This window comes from Somniosus microcephalus, chromosome 25 (genome assembly GCF_052327205.1).
Source record: "Somniosus microcephalus isolate GS21.2 chromosome 25, FLI_Smic_1.0, whole genome shotgun sequence".
Taxonomy (NCBI): domain Eukaryota; kingdom Metazoa; phylum Chordata; class Chondrichthyes; order Squaliformes; family Somniosidae; genus Somniosus; species Somniosus microcephalus.
The window spans coordinates 44,667,349-44,690,165 of NC_141011.1; the positions used below are offsets into that span (position 1 = coordinate 44,667,349).

The 22,817-nt window shown below is 47.3% G+C and overlaps 1 protein-coding gene across 1 annotated transcript; it reads right to left on the reverse strand.

Annotated features, from left to right (window-relative positions):
* Positions 1–627: 627 nt before the first annotated feature.
* tnfrsf9b (tumor necrosis factor receptor superfamily, member 9b) lies at positions 628–17,581 on the reverse strand. Its single transcript, XM_085967298.1, has 7 exons — positions 17,415–17,581; positions 14,143–14,268; positions 11,504–11,611; positions 7,278–7,356; positions 6,047–6,141; positions 4,715–4,846; positions 628–2,835 (listed from the first exon to the last, which is right to left on the reverse strand). Exons 1-7 carry the CDS (start codon positions 17,560–17,562, stop codon positions 2,693–2,695), a joined length of 831 nt encoding a protein of 276 aa, XP_085823424.1. The 5' UTR covers positions 17,563–17,581; the 3' UTR covers positions 628–2,692.
* Positions 17,582–22,817: the final 5,236 nt, after the last annotated feature.

Genomic DNA, 22,817 nt, shown 5'->3' on the forward strand with positions numbered 1-22,817 from the left:
GTTGCAGATCAGCCATGATCTCATTGAATGGCGGAACAGGCTCGAGGGGCTAAATGGCCGACTCTTGTTCCCATGTTCCCAAACCCATGACCTCTTCCACCTAGAAGGACAAGGGCAGCAGGCGCATGGGAACACCACCACCTCCAAGTTCCCCTCCAAGTCACACACCATCCTGACTTGGAAGTATATCGCCGGTCCTTCATCATCGCTGGGTCAAAATCCTGGAACTCCCTCCCTAACAGCACTGTGGGAGTACCTTCACCACACGGACTGCAGCGGTTCAAGAAGGTGGCTCACCACCACCTTAGGGATCGGCAATAAATGCTGGTCTTGCCAGCGACACCCACATCGCGAGAATGAATTAAAATAAAGGAAATGAAATTCCACTTTTACCACATTGGAACTTGCACAACTGGCTCTTCTTCATACATGACCCTGGATAATCAATATTAGCATCTAGTCTACTGTGGTCCACACAATCCCCACTTTCCAGCAGAGAATCCTGAGAAAGCAACCAGTAGCGAGAACCCTCCTTGGTTTTACCCCCCTCCAAAGGGTTTTGGAGGAAAATTGTACAACACCCACCCTGTCCTCCTCCCCCCACCCCCCCGTCCCCAATTACACCAGCTGGGATAAGAGGTATTGGACTGGAAATTGCTGGGAAGTCACAGCATTAGAATGTCGCATTAACAGCGCTCACCATAAGCAATTCGTAAAAAGTCCAGCAATTTGCGGAATAAAAGCGGTACGCCGTGATTTCTGATTCTCCGCAAGTTGCTGGGCGATTTGTGCCTCACCGCTGTGAGCCGTGCCAAGGCCGATAAAAGTCCCTTCTCGCGGTGAGGCTCCCCAACGAAATTACCGCTGATTGTGAAATTTCTGGATTCACGACATTATTGCGAATGATTCCCGCTGCAGCTGGCAATGGCTGTCGCAGAGAATCCTGTTCGTGACATGATTTGTGGTCCTGACATGACACTCTACCTTGGAGGCCCAGAAGGGGAACAATGAAGCTGTGGCGTCTCACTCCAGCAGGTAGTGAATTGTTCCTAGGATTTTTATCAGTCTTGGCATAATTTTTGTGCCACTTTTGCCATCCACGCTCCTGTTAGTGTCGATTTTCAGGAAGCAAAGCTGTTTTGACACTCGGGAGAGGGTCACTCATTCAAATACAAATTAGATATTAATATTTTAGGACACAATGAGTAATTTGAGTCATGCTATGTGGTGAGTGCAGCATGCTTGGGAGGAGAAAGGTGGCCTTGGACCTATGGTTTACAGGGGGGTGGGAGGAGGGGTTTCATCACCTCATGTCTGGGTCTGTTGTAGACTAATTATTAGAGATTGACTGCTATGATGAGTCAATGACTCATTTTAACAGGGACGTAGCATAGCGGTTATGTTACGGGTAAGCCAGAGGCCTGGGCTAATGAGTAGTGAGTTCAAATCCCAGCACGGCAGCTGGGGAATTTAAATTCAGTTAATTAAATATATCTGGAATTTAAAAAAAAGTACCAGTAATGGTGACCATGAAACTATCGGATTGTCATAAAATCCCATCTGGTTCACTAATGTCCTTCAGGGAAGGAAATCTGCCGTCCTTACCCAGTCTGGCCTATATGTGACTCCAGACCCACAGCAATGTGGTTGACACTTAACTGCCCTAGCAAACCACTCAGTTGTTTCAAGAAGGCGGCTCACCACCACCTTCTCAAGGGCAATTAGGGATGGGCAATAAATGCTGGCCTTGCCAGCGGCGCCCACATCCCAGGAATGAATAAAATATGATCACTGTATCATGCACCTACCAGGATGGTAGAAGGCGAACTAGATGGTCTGCTTTTGTCTAGCAATTCCTATGTTGCTACGATAGCAGTGCCATGGCATGCCTACTGGGTGTTCCACTGTTCCTGATTATGATGGATGGGACCCCTGGTTCTATATGTCATCGGTCAAGAACGTTTGTACATTTCGCACACCTACCCTGCCATTCGCTCATTAACTCCCGAAGGACCAATTCCCAAACACAACTAGGTTACAATGTTCTCTTCCCCTGCTTGCTCTTTTTTAATGTTTTTTTTACCATTCCATCCTGTCCCTTCCCCCCCCCCTCTCTCTCTCTCTCCCTCTCTCTTATCCTACTCTTTCATTGGACTCAAATTTGCCCTATTTCCTCCTCCGTCTTTCGCGCTGTTTCTTTCTCTATCCTTTCCTTTCATTGGTCAAGGGAGATAAGCCAATGGGCGCGACGTTCACGAGGCTCCAGATGCGACATGGACATTGCTGAGCCGTTTTGGAACGGGCGTTCCAGCAATCTGCGGCGCAAGTATATGTCAACGGTGAACATAAAATAAAAGAGACTTGCATGTCTATAGCACCTTTCACGACCTCAGGACGTCCCAAAACCCTTTACAGCCAATGAAGTACTTTTGAAGTGTAGTCACTGTTGTAATGTAGGAAACGCAGCAGCCAATTTGCGCACAGCAAGCTCCCACAAACAGCAATGTGATAATGACCAGATAATCTGTTTTAGTGATGTTGATTGAGGGATAAATATCAGCCAGGAAAAGTCCAACTAACGTTGGTTTGCCACCAAACCTGTCACTGCAGCAATTTCTGGCCCACTGTCACATTTGCACCCGAATAAACCCCACTGTCTGTCCAATTAGGTCTTCCTCATGCAAAAAAAAAATCAGCAACCGCAATTTACAGCAACATGGGCTTGCTCGATGCTCTTTTTCTCTTGGTGCGATATCCCTTCGCACTCCTGTTCTGGGAAGTGCGTGCTGCAGGTGTCTTCCATCTGTACCTTCAGAAGCCGTGGGCTAGGCTCAGCTGTCACAAAGCAAAAGGATAAAAGTGCATGGGTAAATATGGTTGTCCAAACTGCATGAACACTTCCATTCTCTATCTACACTAACCTTGTGACCAAGTTTGTGGAGACTTCCTCTTGTTTGGTACTTTGAGCAAAATTGCAAATGTAATACAGGAAACTTTTTTTTTTTTATCCGGCACCGACGGGACCGACGTGGTGCCGGTTCATCAAAAATTCCAGATAACCGAACGCTATAGTAAAAGATATGGAGAGCTGACAGCTCCGTATAAAGCAACAAACCCTGTTGCTTAGCAACAACTGTAGAACAATGGCCTCAAGTTTCAAGCATCTCTGTAGCTTAGCAACAGCTGCAGCCACACCCTTGCACAGCACAGATGGAGGAAGGCAAATACAAATGAAGTAAAACCTACTCTTGAATTTTGCCGGTTAACCGAGATTTCCGGTTATTTAGGTGCCGGTAAATCGAAAGTTTCCTGTAGGCTGGTCCCACTTATCATATATATAGGTCATTTTATTGAATAATTTTTTTAAAAATAAAAAAGGAACCACAATTCTCTCCTCTCCTGAAGGCACTGACTGTTGCTGGAGAATGGGTTAAGTTCTCCAGTACCTGGCCCAGGTGGCCATCCTTTAGGCATGAGCATAGACATCATGGGTTGAACCTTAACCCCCAAAAAAGGGTGGGTTGGGGTCAGGTCAGAAGTTAAAATTAAAAAAAAAATTCTAGAACAGGAACCCAACCCGCCCACTTACGGTTTTAACGGAGGCGGGATGAGGGGTTGGGCGACCAATCTGCTCACAGGAGGTGGGTTGGACATTTAAATATTAAAATAAGGTGGCGGGCCATCATTTTTAGAGTGATTCTATTTTTAAACTCACGTCGGCCGGGTTTCCCAGGCCTCGGGAAACCTGGCAGGCGAAAGGAGGCGAGAAGGGCTGAATCCATGAGGGAAGTGCCTTCACAGCACTGCTCGTGGGCCAGGAGGAACAGGAGTGCTTCCTCCAGGCTCAACAAGCTACCCAGTAAACTTTCCCCTCCCCCCCACAGATCTGTCTGCTCCCCGATCATCAGACCCCCACCACTGCTGACCATTTGCCCCCGTGATCGGAAAACCCCCGCCCGCCATCTCCCCCAACTAGGCCTACCTGCTCTCAGCTCAGTTCGGCTGCCGCCTTGTGTTGCAGGCTTTCCTGCCCAACAGGCCTTCAGCCCGTCAATCGGGCTGGCTGTGGGGCAGAACATTTTTTTTTTTTTTTTTTTAAAAAGACGTCCTGCAGTTTTTAAACTGGTACCTCCGGGTTTCCCCCGACTTCAAAACAGCCCCCCTTGCTCCCCGCAATGGAACGCACCTCCGAGCTAAACTCCAGGCCCACGTGTCAATGGGGCCTTCAACCGTGGGTGCCCGATTCCCCTTACCTGATGTCCACACATTCACACTTGCAGCAGAGGCCAATGGATGGTGATCAGGAAGCAATGTTCCTGCTAAGGCACGCGCATGGCCGCACAGTAACCTGAAAGGTCCTGCGTGGGCTGCTCATCGGCTTTTACACGGAATACCGTGCAGGCGCAGAAATTTAAAGGGACCGCACATCAAAAGAAACAGACCGCGCAGAACAAAGTGCAGCTCACAGGGAACATTTGTTTTTTACATTTCTCTATCTCAGAAACACCAAGGACATTTGCAACACTCGACTATGGGTGAGATCAATTAAACTGAGCAGAGGCTGGGAACCCAACCACTTGGAACCTTTATGCGTGTGCCTTTGTGTTGCAGCAGGCTATCGTTTCCCCCACCGTCACTGAGGGAGCTCCAATTCATTTTCTTCACTGGTAATGAAACCAAAAGGGAGGAAGTGACTGTAAAAACCTTCACGTACCTGGTAACAACTTAAATTCTTTCCTTCTGTTCCTCTTCCATAAGACGATGTGCATCCCAATCGATAGACACAGCAGGAGGAAACTGATAATGACCAGAACGGCTGATACAACATTCACTTTGTCAGTTGAACCTTTGGTCAGAGAACAAACACAAATGACTTAGAAAATGTGTGCAGAATGTGCACCACTGAAGGGATTTTATCCAATTTTCCTCTACTTTTTTCCCTCTTGAAACTGCTGACTCTCCTGGGATCAGGCCGATATTCCCCCCCCTTTCCTATCCCAGGCATATTCAGGGCCGGCTGCACGGGGAACTGCAGCCGCGCAGCTAAACGGAAATGTTGCTCAGGGCCACATCGATGTGGTGCATTTACTCACTGAGCAATAGGGATTTATTCCCATTTGATGTTTTTAAGCTGTTTAATAAACCCTCCGCGAACTCTGCGTCCCTCCAACTCTGACCTCTTGTGCATCCCCCAATTACTTCGCCCCACTATTGCTGGCCGTGCCATCAGCTGCCTACGCCCAAAGCTCTGGAATTCCCTCCCTAAACCTCTTCACCTCCTTTAAGACTCGGCTTACAGCCTACCTCTTTGACCAAGTGTTTGGTCACCTCTCCTCACCTTCTACGGCTCGGTGTCATTTTTTGTCTGATAATGCTTGTGCGAAGCACCGCGCGATACTTTACTACATTAAAGGCGCTATATAAATGCAAGTTGTTCATTTGTTAATTAGTATGTACGTTCCTTTCTTCATTGAGCCACACGGGATCTTGCTGTGTGCAATATAATTGCCTTGTTTGCCTACAAAACAACAATGACCTCACTTCAAAGTCATTCATTGTATGTGGCGCTTTGGAATGTCCTGATAAAGTGCCCAATAAATGCAAGTTCCTTGTTTACAGATCAAGGAGACAAGGAAATGTACATACCCTTCACTTGAAGAAAGTCTGATATAGCAAGTAGCTCCTTTCTATTCTTTCATATATCACCCTTCGAATATAATGGTACAGCGCACATGGTTGTGGCTCCCTCCTCTATAATATACCCCTCACAAAAGCACCCTACTTAAACCACAGTCTGTGAGGCAACTGCATAAATCCCACATCGCACCCTCAGTCATTACATTAAATACGGTCAGCTTGGAGCACCGACTGGCGCGGGAGGGGGGGCTGATTAAGGTGGGGTGAGGGGATGGGGTAATTAAGGTGGGGTGAGGTGATTGGGGTGGGGCACATTTGGGAGTGACCGATGGCACAGTGTAAATGGAGAATGTTTTAACCCGCGTAAATTCGCCAAAATGATGTAAATGTGTTTTTAAACACAGCTTACCACTCGGACTGCAGGGTTCCTTTGTGATATCATTGCAGATTGCGTCACTGGTTTGACTTGCAGGTGTAATTTCGATATGACCCAGTGCGGTGCAGCTTTTAACAAAAAGGATGAATGAAGAGCGCATTACTGAGAAGGAATGAAAACGCATTCACCAGTGCACTGTTCAAGTTTACATCTTTAAAACTTTCCAGCTTACAAATTCCTAACTTGAGGATCCTCGGAGAAGGACAGGTGCAAATCCTCTCCCTCTCCTCCACACATTAGCATAGCCCACCCTGACTCCTAGCTGTGTTACACAACTCCCTTTGAAAGGACCCTTTGCACATCTCTCCTCATTTAGAAAATCATCTCCAATGATTTGTCATGTTGTTGTCATGCACACCTAAGTGTGCCAATGTTGGAAGTGCAGTGCTACTTGAAAAAATGTTTGTTGTGCTGTTTTATGATGGCACTTGGTGATGCTTAGCTACATGTTAAGACTGCATCCATGAATCTCCTTGACTGTAACTGAGCAGGGACATCCAAGAAGGACCCAAATGTGGACTGGGCTGAATGAAGGAACTCTCAATATGGACTGGATAGAATGAAGGAACTCTCAATATGGACTGGGTTGAATGAAGGAACTCTCAATGGTTTAATGAAGGAACTCTCAATGTGGACTGGGTAGAATGAAGGAACTCTCAATGTGAACTGAGTTGTTTCTGAGTTACAGCATCATGGGAGTACAGAATCACTCCCTGTCAACTCTCATCGCCCAAGTGGCCCTGGAAATACACTGAGCATCACCTCAGTAAGGGAGAGGCAGTGGGGGGAAAAAAAATTGAGGGAGGGAGGAGGGGGAAGAAGGCTCCGCAAATCCTAACACAAACTGCTGATATCTAGGATAGTGCCTGAGGGAGGGAGGCAAGATATATGGCAAGGGAGGTGCTTTGCTCCTCTGGCTATTATTCCTTTGGAGAAGCCCAGAAATAAAGAATGCTCGTAGTAACTTTGAGTAGCCGAAAGAATTTGTGTTAGTCATTTAACAAGAAAACAGATGCGTCACAAAGCAGGAAATAGCTGGCTGAAGTCCAGTTTTAGTGAATTATATTAAAAAGGGACATTACTGAAGAACCCAGGAAGTGGTCTAAAACCATGACTAGACTTACTTTCAGGGTCACTCAGTGTTTTTTTGATGGCAATAACAAAATTGACAAGTACACATATTAAGCAAATCTCCAACACTTACTTTGTCCACAGTCGGCAGGGCTCGGTTCCCGTGTCAGAATATGTCCCTGTAGAGCAAGGACTGCTTTGCACATCTTCACCTAAAACAATGGAGAGGCTGCCCATCACATCACTTTGTCAGTAGTAACAAACATTATCCAGGTAAAATATTACAGGGACAGAAAACAGCAAATTACCGTCAAAGTTATATAGATTCATGTCGGAGGAAAATTCCTGATCCGTGCACATTTTGAAACCGAGAAGTCCCAGTTTATCCAGACACGGTCATTTGTTCCCTAATTTCTTTCCTCCATTTACTCCTCCAAGTAGCCCCCAACAACAACAACAACTTATATTTATATAGCACTTTTAACGTAATAAAACGTCCCAAGGCGCTTCACAGGAGTGTTATCAAAAAATCAAAATTTGACATTGAGCCACACAAGGATAAATTAGGGCAGATGACCAAAAGCTTGGTCAAAGAGAGAGGTTTCAAGGAGCGTCTTAAAAAGGAGGAAAGAGAGGTAAGAGAGGCGGAGTGATTTAGGGAGGGAATTCCAGAATCTAGGACCTAGGCAACAGAAGGCAGGACTGCCAATGGTGGAGCATTTAAAATCGGGAATATTCAAAAGGCCAGAATAGGCGGAGCGCAGAGGTCTAGGGGAATTATAGGGCTGGATGAGGTTACAGAGATAGGGCGGGGCGGGGCCATGGAGGGATGTGAAAACAAGGATGAGAATTTTAAAAATCGAGGCATTGCTTAACTGGGAGCCAATGTTGGTCAGCGAGCACAGGGGTAATGGGGGAGCGGGACTTGGTGCAAGTTAACACACTATTTGATCAGGGTCGCCATCATAGTCCAGCTCTTTACTGATATCCACACACTCTCCTGCCTGGGTCACTAGGCAGTTGAGCAATTCTCCTCCCCCGGCCCAGAAACACTAAAGCCAGTTGAGTAGTAGCCACTTATACCCCGGGCAAGGAGGCGGATAAGCAGTCATTTTGCTGTTTAGTGACCCTGACTGCAGAATGTGTCTAGTCGATGTCATGTGAAGGCACAACTGCGAGGACACCAATGTGCCCGTTAAGCTGCGCGGCCGCACGGCAGACTGGCAGTCCTGCGCAGGCCGCTTGCCGGCTTTTACATGGCAAAACCCGCGGTTGCGTGATAATTTGAATGGGCCGCGCAGCCCCTTAAAGGGGCCATGCACCCCCAAAAAAATTAACGGGAACATTGGATGACACCCCTGGTTAAATAGTCTGGACCCTTCATTGTCAGCATACCAGGAACCCAACGCAGGGCCTTCCTGCTCCATATGGCTCAGTACCACAATAAGCAGTGCATTTACTGATGTAATCATTGCTATTTTTAACATTTATTTTTGGATTTTTTTTTAAATGTTCAATCAAGGTGAGGAATACCAGCTCAGCTATTACACAGCCAGGTGTCAAACAAATGACTCTCTTCTCAGCCTCAACAATGAAGGAGGAGTTCCTCTGTTCATTATTTGCAGTGAGATTTTAACTGCGCGTATGCCACGTCCCGTTCACCCATCACCCCTGTGCTCGCTGACCTACATTGGCTCCCGGTCCGGCAAAGGCTCGACTTTAAAATTCTCATCTTCAAATCCCTCCATGGCCTCGCCCCTCCCTATTTCTCTAACTTCCTCCAGCTGTACAACCCTTCCGAGATCTCTGCGCTCCTCCAAGTCTGACCTCTTGCGCATCCCACACCTCCTTCGCTCCACCATTGGCAGTCGTGCCTTCAGCTGTCTGGGCCCTGGGCTCTGGAATTCCCTCCTTAAACCTCTCCGCCTCTCTCGCCTCCTTTAAGACACTCCTTAAAACCTACCTCTTTGACCAAGCTTTTGGTTGCCCTAATATCTCCTTCTTTGTCTGATCACATTTTACTGCATGAAAGGCACTATATAAATGCAAGTTGCTGTAATGACCAGATATCACTATGCTGTGGTTACACAGGATGGTTGAGAAAATCCTGACCAATATTTAGCACCAGCAGGGCTTGTTAGTTATTATTTCAGCAGCGGGCTCTCTGTAAAGTCCCATTCCCTGGCTGCTCATTCTGCTCCCTCGCCTTCTCCATGCTGCCCCCTGCTGGTTCCTCAGGTGGCAGCACCGGTGCTGCACAAGGGGGAGGGAAAATAAACTGTCGCAGAGGGAGAAAGAGGTACAAACCATAATAAAAAAAGGGAAAGCGAAAAGGAAGAGAGAGAGGGAGAGAGACAAAAGTGAAGGAGGGGAGAAATAAAAGTGGATCATTGAATCTTACAGCACAGAAGGAGGCCATTCAGCCCATCGTGCCTGTGCCGGCTCTTTGAAAGAGCTCTCCGATTAGTCCCACTCTGCACTGGATGAGAGATATGAAAATGAGGGGAGGAAAAGGGAAGTGGAGTAGAGAGACGCACAGAAGTAAAGAAGGAGAAAGTAAACAGTGCAAGAGGAGGAGGAGTAGGGGAGGAGGTAGAGTGAAAGAGGCAGAGAAAACGAACAGGAGTAACGGAGTAGAGAGGCCTTTTCTTGCAGACGTACCACTCTCGGTATCTGTAGCTGGAGGGGCGAGAGAGACAGAGAGGCTAATTTTAACCCCCCCCAAAAAACGGGTGGGCTTGGGTCAAGAGAGAGGTTAAAACGTTAAAAATCTGAAACAGGAACCCAACCCACCTACTTCCAGTTTTAATGGCAGCGGGACGAAGGGCGGGTAACCAATTCGCTCTCAGGAGGCGGGACGGTCTTTGAAACCTTTTAAAGGAGACTGCGTGCTTCCATTATAACAAGGTTTCTATTTTTTTTAAAACCCATTTTGGACGGGTTTCCCTGGCTTTGGGAATCCCGGCAGGTAAAAGGAGGTGAGAAGGGCTGAATCCATGAGGTAAGTACATTTACAGCACTGCTTGTGGGCCAGGAGGAGCAGGAGTGTTTCCTCCAGGCTCAACTAGTTTGAGAATCACTGAATCAGATAATGTTGTTCAAATTTATGGTGAAGAATTGGCTTGAGTGAGCCTTGACCAAAGGCATGTTTGTAGACAGGCCCCTGGTATCCATGACGATATTTTGTTGGGGTTGTGCCAATGGTTGAACCACCACCACCCAACAACATACATTTAATGTAGAAAAATACATCCCGCAGCACTTCACAGAGGCATAAGGAAAAATTGAACACCGAAGCAAACATTGAGATATTAGGAGGGGTGATCAAAAGCTTGGTACAAGAGGTGGGTTTTAAGGAGCATCTTAAAAGGAAGAGTGAGAGGTGCAGAAGTGGAGGGCTCTAAGAGGGGAATTCCAGTGTGTGAGGCCTAGACGGATGGAGGCACCAATGCTGGCGTGTCGGGAGGGGATGATGTACAGGAGGCCAGAGTCAGAGCAACAGACAGTTTGGGGGGGTTGCATTGCAGGGCTGGAGAAGGTTACAGGGATAGGGAGGGGAGAGGCCTTGAAGTAATTTAAACACAGGGATGAGAATTTTAAATTTAAGGTGTTGGGGACTGGGAGCCAATGTAGGTGAAGGAGGAGAGGGCCAATAGGGGAGTGTGATTTGGAGCAGGTAAAAGCTTTGCTGCGGACAAGGACATCAAAGGTGAATGTGAGGGAGGGGTTACGTAGATAGCTGCAGAAGTATCGTGGTGAATGGAAGGCGAGAGGCTAGGCGGTTGGAATTGGAAAGTGCGCGATAATTTGAAAGTACATTGTAAATTACTTTGGGGGAGAATTTTTTCCAAGGATGGATACAGAAGGGAGTGGGTTTGGAAGTGGTTAGGTCATGTTGGCAGTGAAGGATACAAAGAAATGGTCAGAGATGGCCTTATCAGTGATCAACTATTGGGAGTAGAGAGGCCACGGTCGAGGGGGTAGCGGTGAACATGGGTAGAAGAATTTACATGGAGAGGTTTAGGGAGGGCAGTGAATTCAGAGGAGAGACGGCAGTGAATTCAGAGGAGGGGGGGCAAGGGGAGCTGAAACGAGATTGAAATCAGAGAATGAGGAGTCACTCAGTGAGGAAAGAAATGGGGATATCGCGCTGAAAATTTCAGAGTGACTTGGAGCGGGGGGGGGGGGTGGGGGTGGTGGTGGGGGGAGGAACAGTAGAAATGAATAATTTAAGGTGGAAAGTATAGCCAGGTGGGGAGGCTTTGGTAAGAAGCATGGTGTCACCACCTAGATTTCAATCATTTGGTTAAACTGCAGCACTCAGTCACCATGGGCCAGAGAAGTCAAAATGAACCTTACGTTTTGGAACACAGCTCTTGCAGTCTCCATCATTGCATACGTAGCCCTCACTGCATTCACACTGGGCATCTGAGATACTTGTGCAGTTTTTCTTATACTTCATTCCTACTGTAGGAATATAAGGTTCTGTCAGTACCGTATGCACATAATTAAAATAATTAATATATTTATAATTAAACTGTACCCGACAGTTTTCTTCACAGAGGGTTGTTAAGATCTGGAACACATTACCTGAAAGTGTGGTGGAATCAGATTCTATAGGAACTTTCAAAAGCCAATTGGATATGTACTTGAAGAGGACTAATTTGCAGATTATGGGGAAAAAGCTGAGGAGTGGGACTAATTGGAGAGCTCATTCAAAGAGCTCACACAAGCACATCGGCCAAATGGCCTCCTTCTGTGCTGTAAGATTCTACGACATGTAGCTTGGATAAGAGTTGTCAAAATGCATAGTGTCTCGCTGATCAGTGAGGACATAGATCCAGGGCCCAGTGGAATGATAACATGCCTGAGGCGGTGGCCTCTCAGGGCATGCTCTTCCAACACACATCTCCTCACCGCCCATTGGGTCGAGTCAGATACCTTCACGTCACGATCCCTGCTAATCTCCCTTATGCCAAGCTTTCTGTTCCCCCCCCCCAGTACCTCAGAAGCACCATGTCAATGGGACATAGGAGGCTACAAGAAATTGCCTAGGAACAAGTTTCAAAGGTGCAAGCAGCAGGAGCTCCCTCCTGGGGCAAGCTTCTGAGAGAGAAGGACCACCTCAGTCCATGTCCCTCGTGTAGAACATGTGCAGCCAACCACCTCTCGCAATACTGGCCCTCAGATTGAACTTCCGGGAAAAGCTCTGTCGTAAAGCACATCAGTCACCTGCAGTGCAACCTTGCTAATATTACAGAGACCCTTCCCCACCCCAGTGCCTGCCTGAAATGAACCAGTGCCATAAATGTTGGGTGCGATTGTCATCTTCATCTTCCCAAACAGAACAGTGAGGTGACTGTGGCTGCAGGTTCTTATCCAGCAGCTGGCAGAGCTTCCCAGTGCCTCTTCCATGAAGCCCTGTTCCTGGGACTAGGGACAGGGTCACTGGCAAGGCTTGGAAGCTAAGCAGAACCAGGCCTGGTTAGTACCTGGAGGGGTGACCATCAGGGTAAGACCAGGTGCAGAAGGTCACAGAAGGAGCCCCGAGGAGGGGCGGTTGGTGAGAAGGTCACGGGAGGAGCGGCTGGTGAGTAGGCCCGGGCAGTGGGCTGAAGATTGTCGGACAGGAGGAATGGTGGAAATGGAATGGTGGCGCACACCGACACAGCAGCTTTGCTTCTCCCAGTCATGGGAGCTTGCAAGATCACATTTTGTTGTTCATGTACTTGTGCAATGACAATAAAGTTGAATTATTATTATCTGACCACACGCATGGAGACCACAACAGAAGACAAAGTTGTTGGCCTAAACGGGGCCTCAACCAAAGCGGTTTGGGAGCGACAAACCATGAGGATAGGTCCTGAGTTGTCTGTATATTTTTGGGGGGTGGGGCGTTATATCTGGGGAGGTGCATCCTCCTTAAATGCTGTCTCATTCTCTTTTCCTCCATCCTCTCCTGCCCCTCCTCATCCTCCATGATAGTGCCACACTGCGCCCATAGGGAATGCCACACCTGCTCCTGACAGGCCCTCACTGTGGGTGGGACCTCGTGGTTGCACACTCCCCCACACGCAGTCAGAAGACCAAGGCTGTCTAGGCTGAATCGCAAGGGGAAAAAAAACTCCGAAAAGTCACTCCCAGCTGCAGTAGTTACCAGTGAAACTCTCGACTCTCGTAAGACTCCTCACTTCCACCAGTCGCAGATGATCCATGCAACGGCTGCGTCTGATGTTTCTCATTCTAACTTACTCCTAGTGCATTGCAAGCACAAAACCAACATTTTAAAAGGCAATCAATGCCACTAGCCTCTGTTATCACATATTTTAATTAGGTGGCCTGATTGTGGGAAGAGCCAGAAACACATTTGGAAACTTGGAGGGGGGGTGGGAGTGGTTGATTTTGAGGTGAAAAACCAATGGAAACTGCTCCTGTCCCGCTGGTCAAGTTGGTTGGCAGGATCTTCCTATTGCAGGCCTCAAACACCGAAACCGCTCAAAAAACGGGCGTAAAAATCAGGCGTCAGTTCCTCCCACCCAGTTAACGTCCCTTTTCACAACTTGTCTAATTTTCCCTGGGCTGGGTGGGTTTAACTCCTCGCAGCCGGTGCTCCTGAAACAGGTGGGTCAGGTGGGTGCCTCCTGAATATATTCAACTCTGGGTCAAGTGACGTCGTTGCGATGCCATTTTCCTATTCTCCTTTAAAATGCTGCAGGCCTTTAAGAATCTGCCGCAGTGCCCGGCTTCCCACCCCCTGATGGGCATGTTGCCTATGGGCAGAGCGTTTCACTCATTGATGCAAAGACGGGGACCCAGAAACTGGGATGGGTCGCTCGCTCACTCCGCCGGGCAACTCCCAGCTGATTTTCCGTTTGGAGACCAAAATCCAGCCTAGGGTATCAAATTAGACAGGTGGATTTTTACTTCTGTTGTAGGAGTACATTTGCGCATATATTTTAGGAAGACTATTGAACTTTTTAATATGTATGCAGCATTACCATCAGTGCATTCAACACAACGGAAACAATGAAACCGGTTGTTCCAATTCTCAGAATATGATCCAGTAAGACACGGTGCACAGACGGAATTGGAGGTCTTAGTACATTCAACTGCCATAGAGGTACCTGGAAAATAATTGTAACAATAAATAGCAATGCAGCAGGACTCAGCTAAAGTGATTGCCAGTTACTGTAATAAGACTGCTGTGTCACCACTGGTTAGGCAGATCTTTATAAGTAAACATTTCTGCAGAGCACAGAGTGGGATTAAACGGGGTGGACTTGAACAGTGTTTTATTTGGGAATTTGGAAAGAGTGGGAATTTGGAGAAGAGGGGGAAGGAGTTCCTGCATTTTGCCTACACTAGGCTACATTGTGTTTCAGGTAGATATAGAATTTCAGTACCCTTAACTTAATCTAGATCAAGAAAGATGTCAAGAAACTACACTGTAAACTAAGTTACTTAATTACAAATTTAATTAAATAAACCAAGGTCATATAGGGATGGCAGTGCAGGTGGTGAGCCGCAACTGCAGCATGTGGGGGTTTGTGGAGAGCATTGTGATCCCGGACAACCACATTTGCAGTAAGTGCCTGCATCGTGAGGAACTTCAGCTCAGTTTTTGAGCTGGAGTCTGAGGTGCAGACATTGCGGGGCATCGGGGATGGGGAGAGTTACCTGGACACTTTGATCCAGGAGGCAGTCACACCCCTTAGGCTAGGTAGTGGTACAGGTCTGGTTAGTGGTCAGGGACAGGAGGGTGTGACTGCAACTCAGGCAGGTAAGGGGACCCCAGGTGCAGTGCTGGAGGAGCCTCAGCCTTTGCCCTTGTCCAACAGGTATGAGGTTCTTGCTGCCTGTGTGGATGAGGGAAAAGCCTGCAGGATGGATGAGCAAGCTGACCATGGCACCATGGTGTAGGAGGCCATTCAAGTGGGGGGGGGGGGGGGGGAGTGAAAGGGAATGTAGTTGTGGTAGGGGACAGTATAGTCAGGGGGATAGATTCTGTTCTCTGCAGCCGCGACAGAGTTCCGAAGGTTGTGTTGCCTGCCAGGTGCCAGGGTTAAAGACTTATCCTTGCGGCTGGAGAAGAACTTGGAGTGGGAAGGGGAAGATCCAGTTGTTGTGGTCCACGTAGGAACCAACAACATAGGTAGAACTAGGAATGAGGTTCTGCTGAGGGAGTTTGAGGAGCTAGGATCCAAATTAAAAAGCAGAACCTCAAAAAGGTAATAATCTCTGGATTGTTACCTGAGCCACGTGCAAATTGGCATAGGGACAAACAAATTAGAAGTTTAAATGTGTGGCTCAAAGAGCGGTGTGGGCGGAAGGGGTTTCGGTTCATGGAGCACTGGCACCAGTACTGGGGAAAGAGGGAGCTGTTCCGTTGGGACGGGCTCCACTTAAACCGGGCTGGGACCAGTGTCCTGGCAAACCGAATAACTAGGGCAGTAGACAGGGCTTTAAACTAATGAAAGGGGGTGGGAGGATTGAGGAAAGAATAAATTTAAAAGCAGTGAGAGAAGTTTCAAGGCTCTAGAGCAGAGTAGAGTTTTGGGTAAAAATAAGCAGTGTGGGTCTGGTGGACAGAGAAAGTAACAAAGGTAATAGGGCATCAGTGACTAAGGTGACAGCAGGGAAAAATAAAAAGTCAAAGCTAAAGGCGTGAAGCATTCGCAACAAAATAGATGAATTAATATGGCAGATAGAAATTAATAGGTTTGATCTAATAGCCATAACGGAGACATAGTTGCAAAGTGGCCAAGGTTGGGAACTAAATATTCCAGGATACCTAACTTTTAGAAGAGATGGGCAAAATGGAAATGGAGGAGGAGTAGCCCTGATAATAAAGGATGGGACAAAAACAGTAGAGAGAAAGGATCTTGGCTCCGATAGTGCCATGGGATCTTCAACATCCCACTTGAATAGACAGACAGGACCTCAGTTTAACATCTCGTCAGGACAACACCTCTAGCAAAGCATCACACCCTCAGGCACTGGAGTGTCTAGATTACACATTCATGCCCATAACCCTCTGACTCAGGAAGGTGACATGGCCTGGGGTATTCTCCTTACAGTAGAGATTAAAGTTAACATGTTTTAAACACCAAATTAACAACATCATTTTCAGCTATTTATTTAGTGATATAGCACATGGAAGTTATAAATAGAGGCATAGAGTACAAAAGGCAGGAAGTTATACTAAACCTGCATGAAAAACTAGTTCGGCCTCAGCTGGAGTATTGTTTCCAATTCTGGGCACCACACTTTAGAAAGGACGTGAAGGCTTTGGAGAGAATACAGAAGAGATTTAGTAGAATGGCGAACAGGGATGAGGGGTTACAGTTACATGGATTTCACTGATGAAGCTGGGGTTGATCTCCTTGGAGCAGAGAAGGCCAAGACGAGATTTGATAGAGGTGTTTAAAATCATTAAGGGTTTAGATAGAGTGAATAAAGAGAAACAGTTTCTTATGGCCGAAGGGTTAGGGCACAGGTTTAAGGTGAATGGCAAAAGAATCAGAGACACATGAGGAAAAACTTTTTTACGCAGCGAGTGGTTGGGATTTGGAATGCACTGCCTGATAGGGCGGTGGAAACAGATTCAATACTAGCCTTCAAAAGGGAATTGGATAAACTCTGGAAGGAGAAAAAATTACAGGATGCAGGGAAAGAGCGGGGGAGCGGGACTAACTGGATTGCGCTTCGAAAGAGCCGGCGCAGACTCGATGGGCCGAATAGCCTCATTCTGTGCTGTACTATTCTATGATTCTATTCTAAAGGTTCTATATAAGTGCATATTGTTAACATTTTTATGTAAGAAAATGACAGTATTAAAACGTGACAATTAAATTGCAAAATATAAATCCATTTAAACGGATTACTGAAAATATTAAAATATAGAACTAGCTGCTGGGAAAAGTAGAGGACAAACGCGGAAGGTGTTTCGGACATTCCTCTATCCACTTTTTTAAGCGAAGGTATTGAAACAAATGGGTCTGCATTAGACCAAGGAGCAGGGAATACCATCCGAAGAAATTTTCAGTTTCTAAACTCTTGATATCATCTGCTGTCACTCAGCCGAGTAGCATTGCGTCGCTCAGTCAAACCAGTTTACGAGTGCAATTATTACTTTTGCCCAATTAATATTACTACAAGCTCGTTGGTTTTCCAATGCAAAATTGACTTGCGCCGCGTTGGTAAAAAAAAAACACACGACCGCATTTACTGTTACAGAGTTCACTCTTTATGCAAAGTCTTCACCTCTCACCTGGGGGGCACTTGGAGCAACAGTTGTCCCATCCGGTAACCGTGACATGCCCTGGGGGGCAGTGGGAGGAGACGGCGGCAGCAGAACATGTCCCAGACACACAGAGTGCGAGGAGCGCACCGACCACCCAACAACCGCCCAACTCCATCCGACTGAACCAGAAAGCTGCGAGACTGAAGGAAGGAACGGCTGCTTCCTCCCTTTAAAGCAAAAGTGGTGCCGATGACTCATCGCATGACGTTAGGGAAGACGAAACCATCCCCGTTTTTATTTCTGCTTAATGACACTGACCATGAGTTTCGCAGTAAGACGCCCATTCGGAGGTGGGATCCACAAGGTAGCACACTGGCCTCTGAGTTAGAAGGTTGTGGGTTCAAGATCCACTCCAGAGACTTGAGCACAAAAATCTAGGCTGACGCTCCAGCGCGGTACTGAGGGAGCGCTGCGCTGTCGGAGGTGCCGCCTTTCGGCTGAGACGTTAAACCGAGGCCCTGTCTGCTCTCTCAGGTGGACGTAAAAGATCCCATAAGAAAATAAGAAGCAGGAGCAGGAGTAGGCCATTCGGCCCCTCGAGCCTGCTCCGCCATTCAATAAGATCATGGCTGATCTTTGACCTCATCTCCACTTTCCTGCACTATTCCCTTAATATTCAAAAATCTATCGATCTCTGTCTTGAATATACTCAACGACTGAGCCTCCACAGCCCTCTGGGGTAGAGAATTGCAAAGATTCGCCACCCTCTGAGTGAAGAAATTTCTCCTCAACTCAGTCCTAAATGCCCGACCCCTTATTCCGAGACTGTGACCCCTGGTTCTAGACTCCCCAGCCAGGGGAAACATCCTCCCTGTCAAGCTCTGTAAGAATTTTGTATGTTTCAATGAGATCACCTCTCATTCTTCTAAACTCTAGAGAATATAGGCCTAGTCTACTCAATCTCCCCATCCCAGGAACCAGTCTGGTGAACCTTCGTTGCACTCCCTCTATGGCAAGTATATCATTCCTTAGATAAGGAGACCAAAACTGTACACAATACTCCAGGTGTGGTATCACCAGGGCCCTATATAATTGCAGTAAGACAGTGGTTAGCACTGTTGCCTCACAGCGCCAGGGACCCGGGTTCGAATCTGGCCTCGGGTGACCGTCTGTGTGGAGTTTGCACATTCTCCCCGTGTTTGCGTGGGTTTCCTCCGGGTGCTCCGGTTTCCTCCCACAGTCCAAAGATGTGCGGTTAGGTTGATTGGCTATGATAAATTGACCCTTAGTGTTAGGGGGATTAAATACGTGGGGATAGGGTGGGACATGTGTTGGTGTAGGGGTTACGGGGATCGGGTGGAATATGTGTAGGTGCAGGCTCGATGGGCCGAAATGGCCTCTATCTGCACTGTGGGGTTTCTGTGATTCTGTGATATTCAAATCCTCTTGTAGTAAAGGCCAACATACCATTTGCTGTCCTAATTGCTTGCTGTACCTGCATGTTAACTTTCAGTGATTCGTGTACAAGGACACCCAGGTCCCTCTGAACACCAATATTTAAAAAGTACTCTGCTTTTCTATTTTTCCTACCAAAGTGGATAACTTCACATTTCTCCACATTATATTCCATTTGCCATGTTCCTGCCCATTCACTTAGCCTGTCTATATCCCCTTGAAGCCTCTTTGCATCATCCTCACAACTTACACGGCACCTATGTTCCATCTAAGGTGCGCAGCCACGCAGCAATCTGTAAGGTACCGCGCACTGAAATACACAGGCCGTGCACAGCAGCGAGCTGGAGCCGGGGGCGGGGGGCGGGCGGTGGAGAGAATTCCTGGTGGGCCGGTAGGAACTACATGTAGGCTATCATAGAGATGAGATCGCCAACCGATTGAACATTGTTTTATCACCAAGTTTCGGGGTTATTCTGGCAGTTCTGTTTTTTTTGCTTATGCTAACAGTCAACACAAGTAAATCAGGTTGGAACAGCCCTTGAACCAAAGCCGGGAGATGAATTAATGTCAAAAACAACTGTCCTTTTATTTCCTTTGTATGTAAAGACGTCTCCTTACGTCTTCTAAATTTACATTCAATTAAACAAAGTACATTTCGGTTAAAACAATTCATCAGCAGCAGATTCATTTCTGGTCCAGATCCATCTCATTGAAACGTATAAAATTCTGACAGGGCTAGACAGACTGGATGCAGGGAGGATGTTTCTCTTGCTGGGGGGGTCTAGACCGAGGGGGTCACAGTCTCAGGATACGGGGTAGGACATTTGGACTGAGATGAGGAGGAATTTCTTCACTCAGAGGGTGGTGAACCTGTGGAATTCTCTACCACAGAAGGCTGTGGAGGCCAAGTCACTGAATATATTTAAGAAGGAGATAGATAGATTTCTAGACGCAAAAGGCATCAAGGGGTATGAGGAGATTGCGGGAATATGGTATTGAGATAGAGGATCAGCCATGATCATATTGAATGGCGGAGCAGGCTCGAAGGCCCAAATGGCTGACTCCTGCTCCTATTGTTCTATGTTTCTATGATTGTTAAACCATCCCAACCCGATTTCTTTTTGTGGTCCTGGCAGCAAACAGGTGTAAAAATAGCCCCATAAAGACTGGAAAATAGCCACTGTTTTTAAAATTATTAACACAAATATTAATCGTGTACCATTAATATTTCATTTGCTTGCGCTTTCAAGTCTTGCCTGGATACGTTGCTTTGTGGTGCAGTTCAGAGGATTGAGCCAGGGACTCAAGTGGCAGAAAGTTGTATTAAGGCAGAGCGACAGCATGCAGCAATGTTGGGAAGCTCTTTGAATCCTTTCCCTGGCCGTCACGAGCTTGCTCAGGGTGTGCACGGTTGCTAGGGCACAGTTTAAAGAATCCCACACTCGATCCCTTGGCTGTCCTGCCCGGGTTAAAGTGCGTGCGAAGAGGCAGACAACATCAACCCTCCCCAATCTGCACTTAGCAGCTTTTCGCAAACACTTCATCCCTTTTCAACAGATTTCCTTTGTTTGGGCCAAAAAAAAGTGGGGGGAGCTGAAAGAGATTTGCATAAAATCTAAATAAAACGACATTGTACAGTTAAAAACCGAGTGTGTGCCAAATCTTCTTGGGGAAACACATTTTTAAAATAGTAAAAACTGATTTCCACGCACCTATTGCGCAGAATGCCTCCTAAACTGACCCTGATACCAAAAAGGCAACATTTCTCATATATCTCAAAAATTGTTACTAAACTTGAATCTAACTGTGTGGTATTCTATTCCCTCTGATTTTTCTTAACAAGTAGAGCTGCCGATCGTTTCGCAGCGACCTTGCTTGTTTAGAAAAATGGGTTTCTGCTGTCTCCTTTCTGTTAATGCAGATAAGAGCAAGGAAGGTGTTTGTGTGGCTAAAGGTGTACGAGATCTGAGTCAATTTTGACTTCCGTGAGTTAGAATCAACATGTTTTTTTTAGTGAGGGAGAGGCATTACGTGTGTAATAACATCCGCACTGAGTGAACGATTTTCAGTAGGTTGGGCTTATTAAGCCCGCTGTGTGCGTTTCCCGGCCCAATCCGTGGGTGCGGGTCTGCTGCTCGCCTTTTGCTGACGTCTTTGACTCAGCCACATTTAAGGGGCCCGTGTACCCTTTGGCTTTCATTTACTTTCTGATGCTCCTGAATGCTGGTGTTTGTGAGATGACTGCTCCTTGAATAAAGGTTGCTCCCCGCTTTGATGATGACTCCCTCCATGCTCTTGTGGAGGGAGTAAGAGGGCGCAAGGAGGTTCTGTTCCCTTCCAATGGATGGAGGAAGCCTCCTCAGCACACAAAGGCAGCCTGGCTGAAAATTGCTGAGGAGGTAAGCGCCAGGTCGTTGTATACACGCACCTGGGTGCAGTGCAGAGAAAGGTTCAATGATCTGCTATGCTTAGCAAAAGTGAGTATAACATCACACTTACCTTCAATCTGCTCCCCATCTATTCTCATCACCAGCAATCTGCATTGTCAACCTACTCCTGCACATCCCAATTTACCCTTACATCCCTTGCATCCTTAACCATCCCTCTCTCTCTCTGTACAGAATCACTTCACCATCCTACTGTGCACCCCTCACACTCGCTCTCATTGTTATGCAATGACAATGACTGACAATGCATAAGGTATTGGTATTGGCAACTCACTCCATCTTTGTCTCTCTCTAAACATCTATGTTATGGAATCTTTACACTCACTCCATCAATCGCGCTGAAACTCCACTTGTGTCCCTCATTGCAGGAAAAGAGAGCCCACAATAAGAGGGAGAGGGGGAGGACAGGAGGAGGCCCACAGTCCATGGCGCATTTAACTAACGCTGAGGATGCAGCCATCGAGATCATCGAAGGTGCAGAGGAGCTGGAAGTGGGGGACGGAGAGACGGGCGCAGTACATTAAGCTGGTGACAGAATTGATTGCAACCCTCTGATTAAATGTCATGAGTGACTGATATGGCATCTGATGTTCATAGAAATTGAGTTCTGATCATCTGCACAATAGGATGCGTCTGGAACCTACATATCACATGTCTAACTCACGCCTTTACTCCCCCACAGGACCATTGAGAGCCCCCCCTTCCTCCCCACTGTCCAGGAGGAAGAGCCGGAGGACTCCTCAGAGGAACCTGCAGCCTCTGAGAGAGCAGCGTCAGCAGAATTAAGTGCACCCAGCACCAGCGCAGACACTCACACCTCGGTGGGTCCTTCGCGACATAGAGTAGTGTTATCACCTGGTGTATCACAGCTCACAAGTGAGCATCAGCAGATGGTGGAGACAGCGACAGCAGTGGAGAGTCCTCGTCGGAGGCTGGAGGGCGCTCCTAGCTCTGCTCAGTTGCATGTAGATGCTGTGCCTCTGGGGTCATCCAGAAAGAGCGCAGTGCTGGAACTTCAGGAACAAGTGCAGGAGGCTCTAACAGGGTTTGCAACCACAGTAACTGCGAGTGTGCAGAGAATGGAGGAATCCATGTCAAACATGAGCAATGCCGTGGTGCACGCAATGGCGAATGTAGGTACCGCCATGGAAAGGATGGCAACCTCCATGGAGAACATAAATCACCAGACTCAGGAGAACATGCTAACACTTCTAAATAGATGGTCATCTATGGAGGATAGATGGGCATCTATTGAGGAGAGAAACCAGAGGTTCATGGACATCCTTGTTATGAGGAATGTCAGCACAGAAATAGGTCCTCATGGCCCCACTGATGTGCAGCAAGGTGCTCTCCAGCTACTAGCTAGCAGTGAAATGCGGGTGACCCATGAGAGGAATGTTAGTGGTCGACAACAAGGAAGCGAGGGCTCCTCTCCAAGCGCTCACACTCCCATGGCACTGTGGAGCCCTCGGTCAGAGCCCCAGATGCCTCAACCAACTGAGATGGCCGTCTCTGCTGCAGGAGGAGC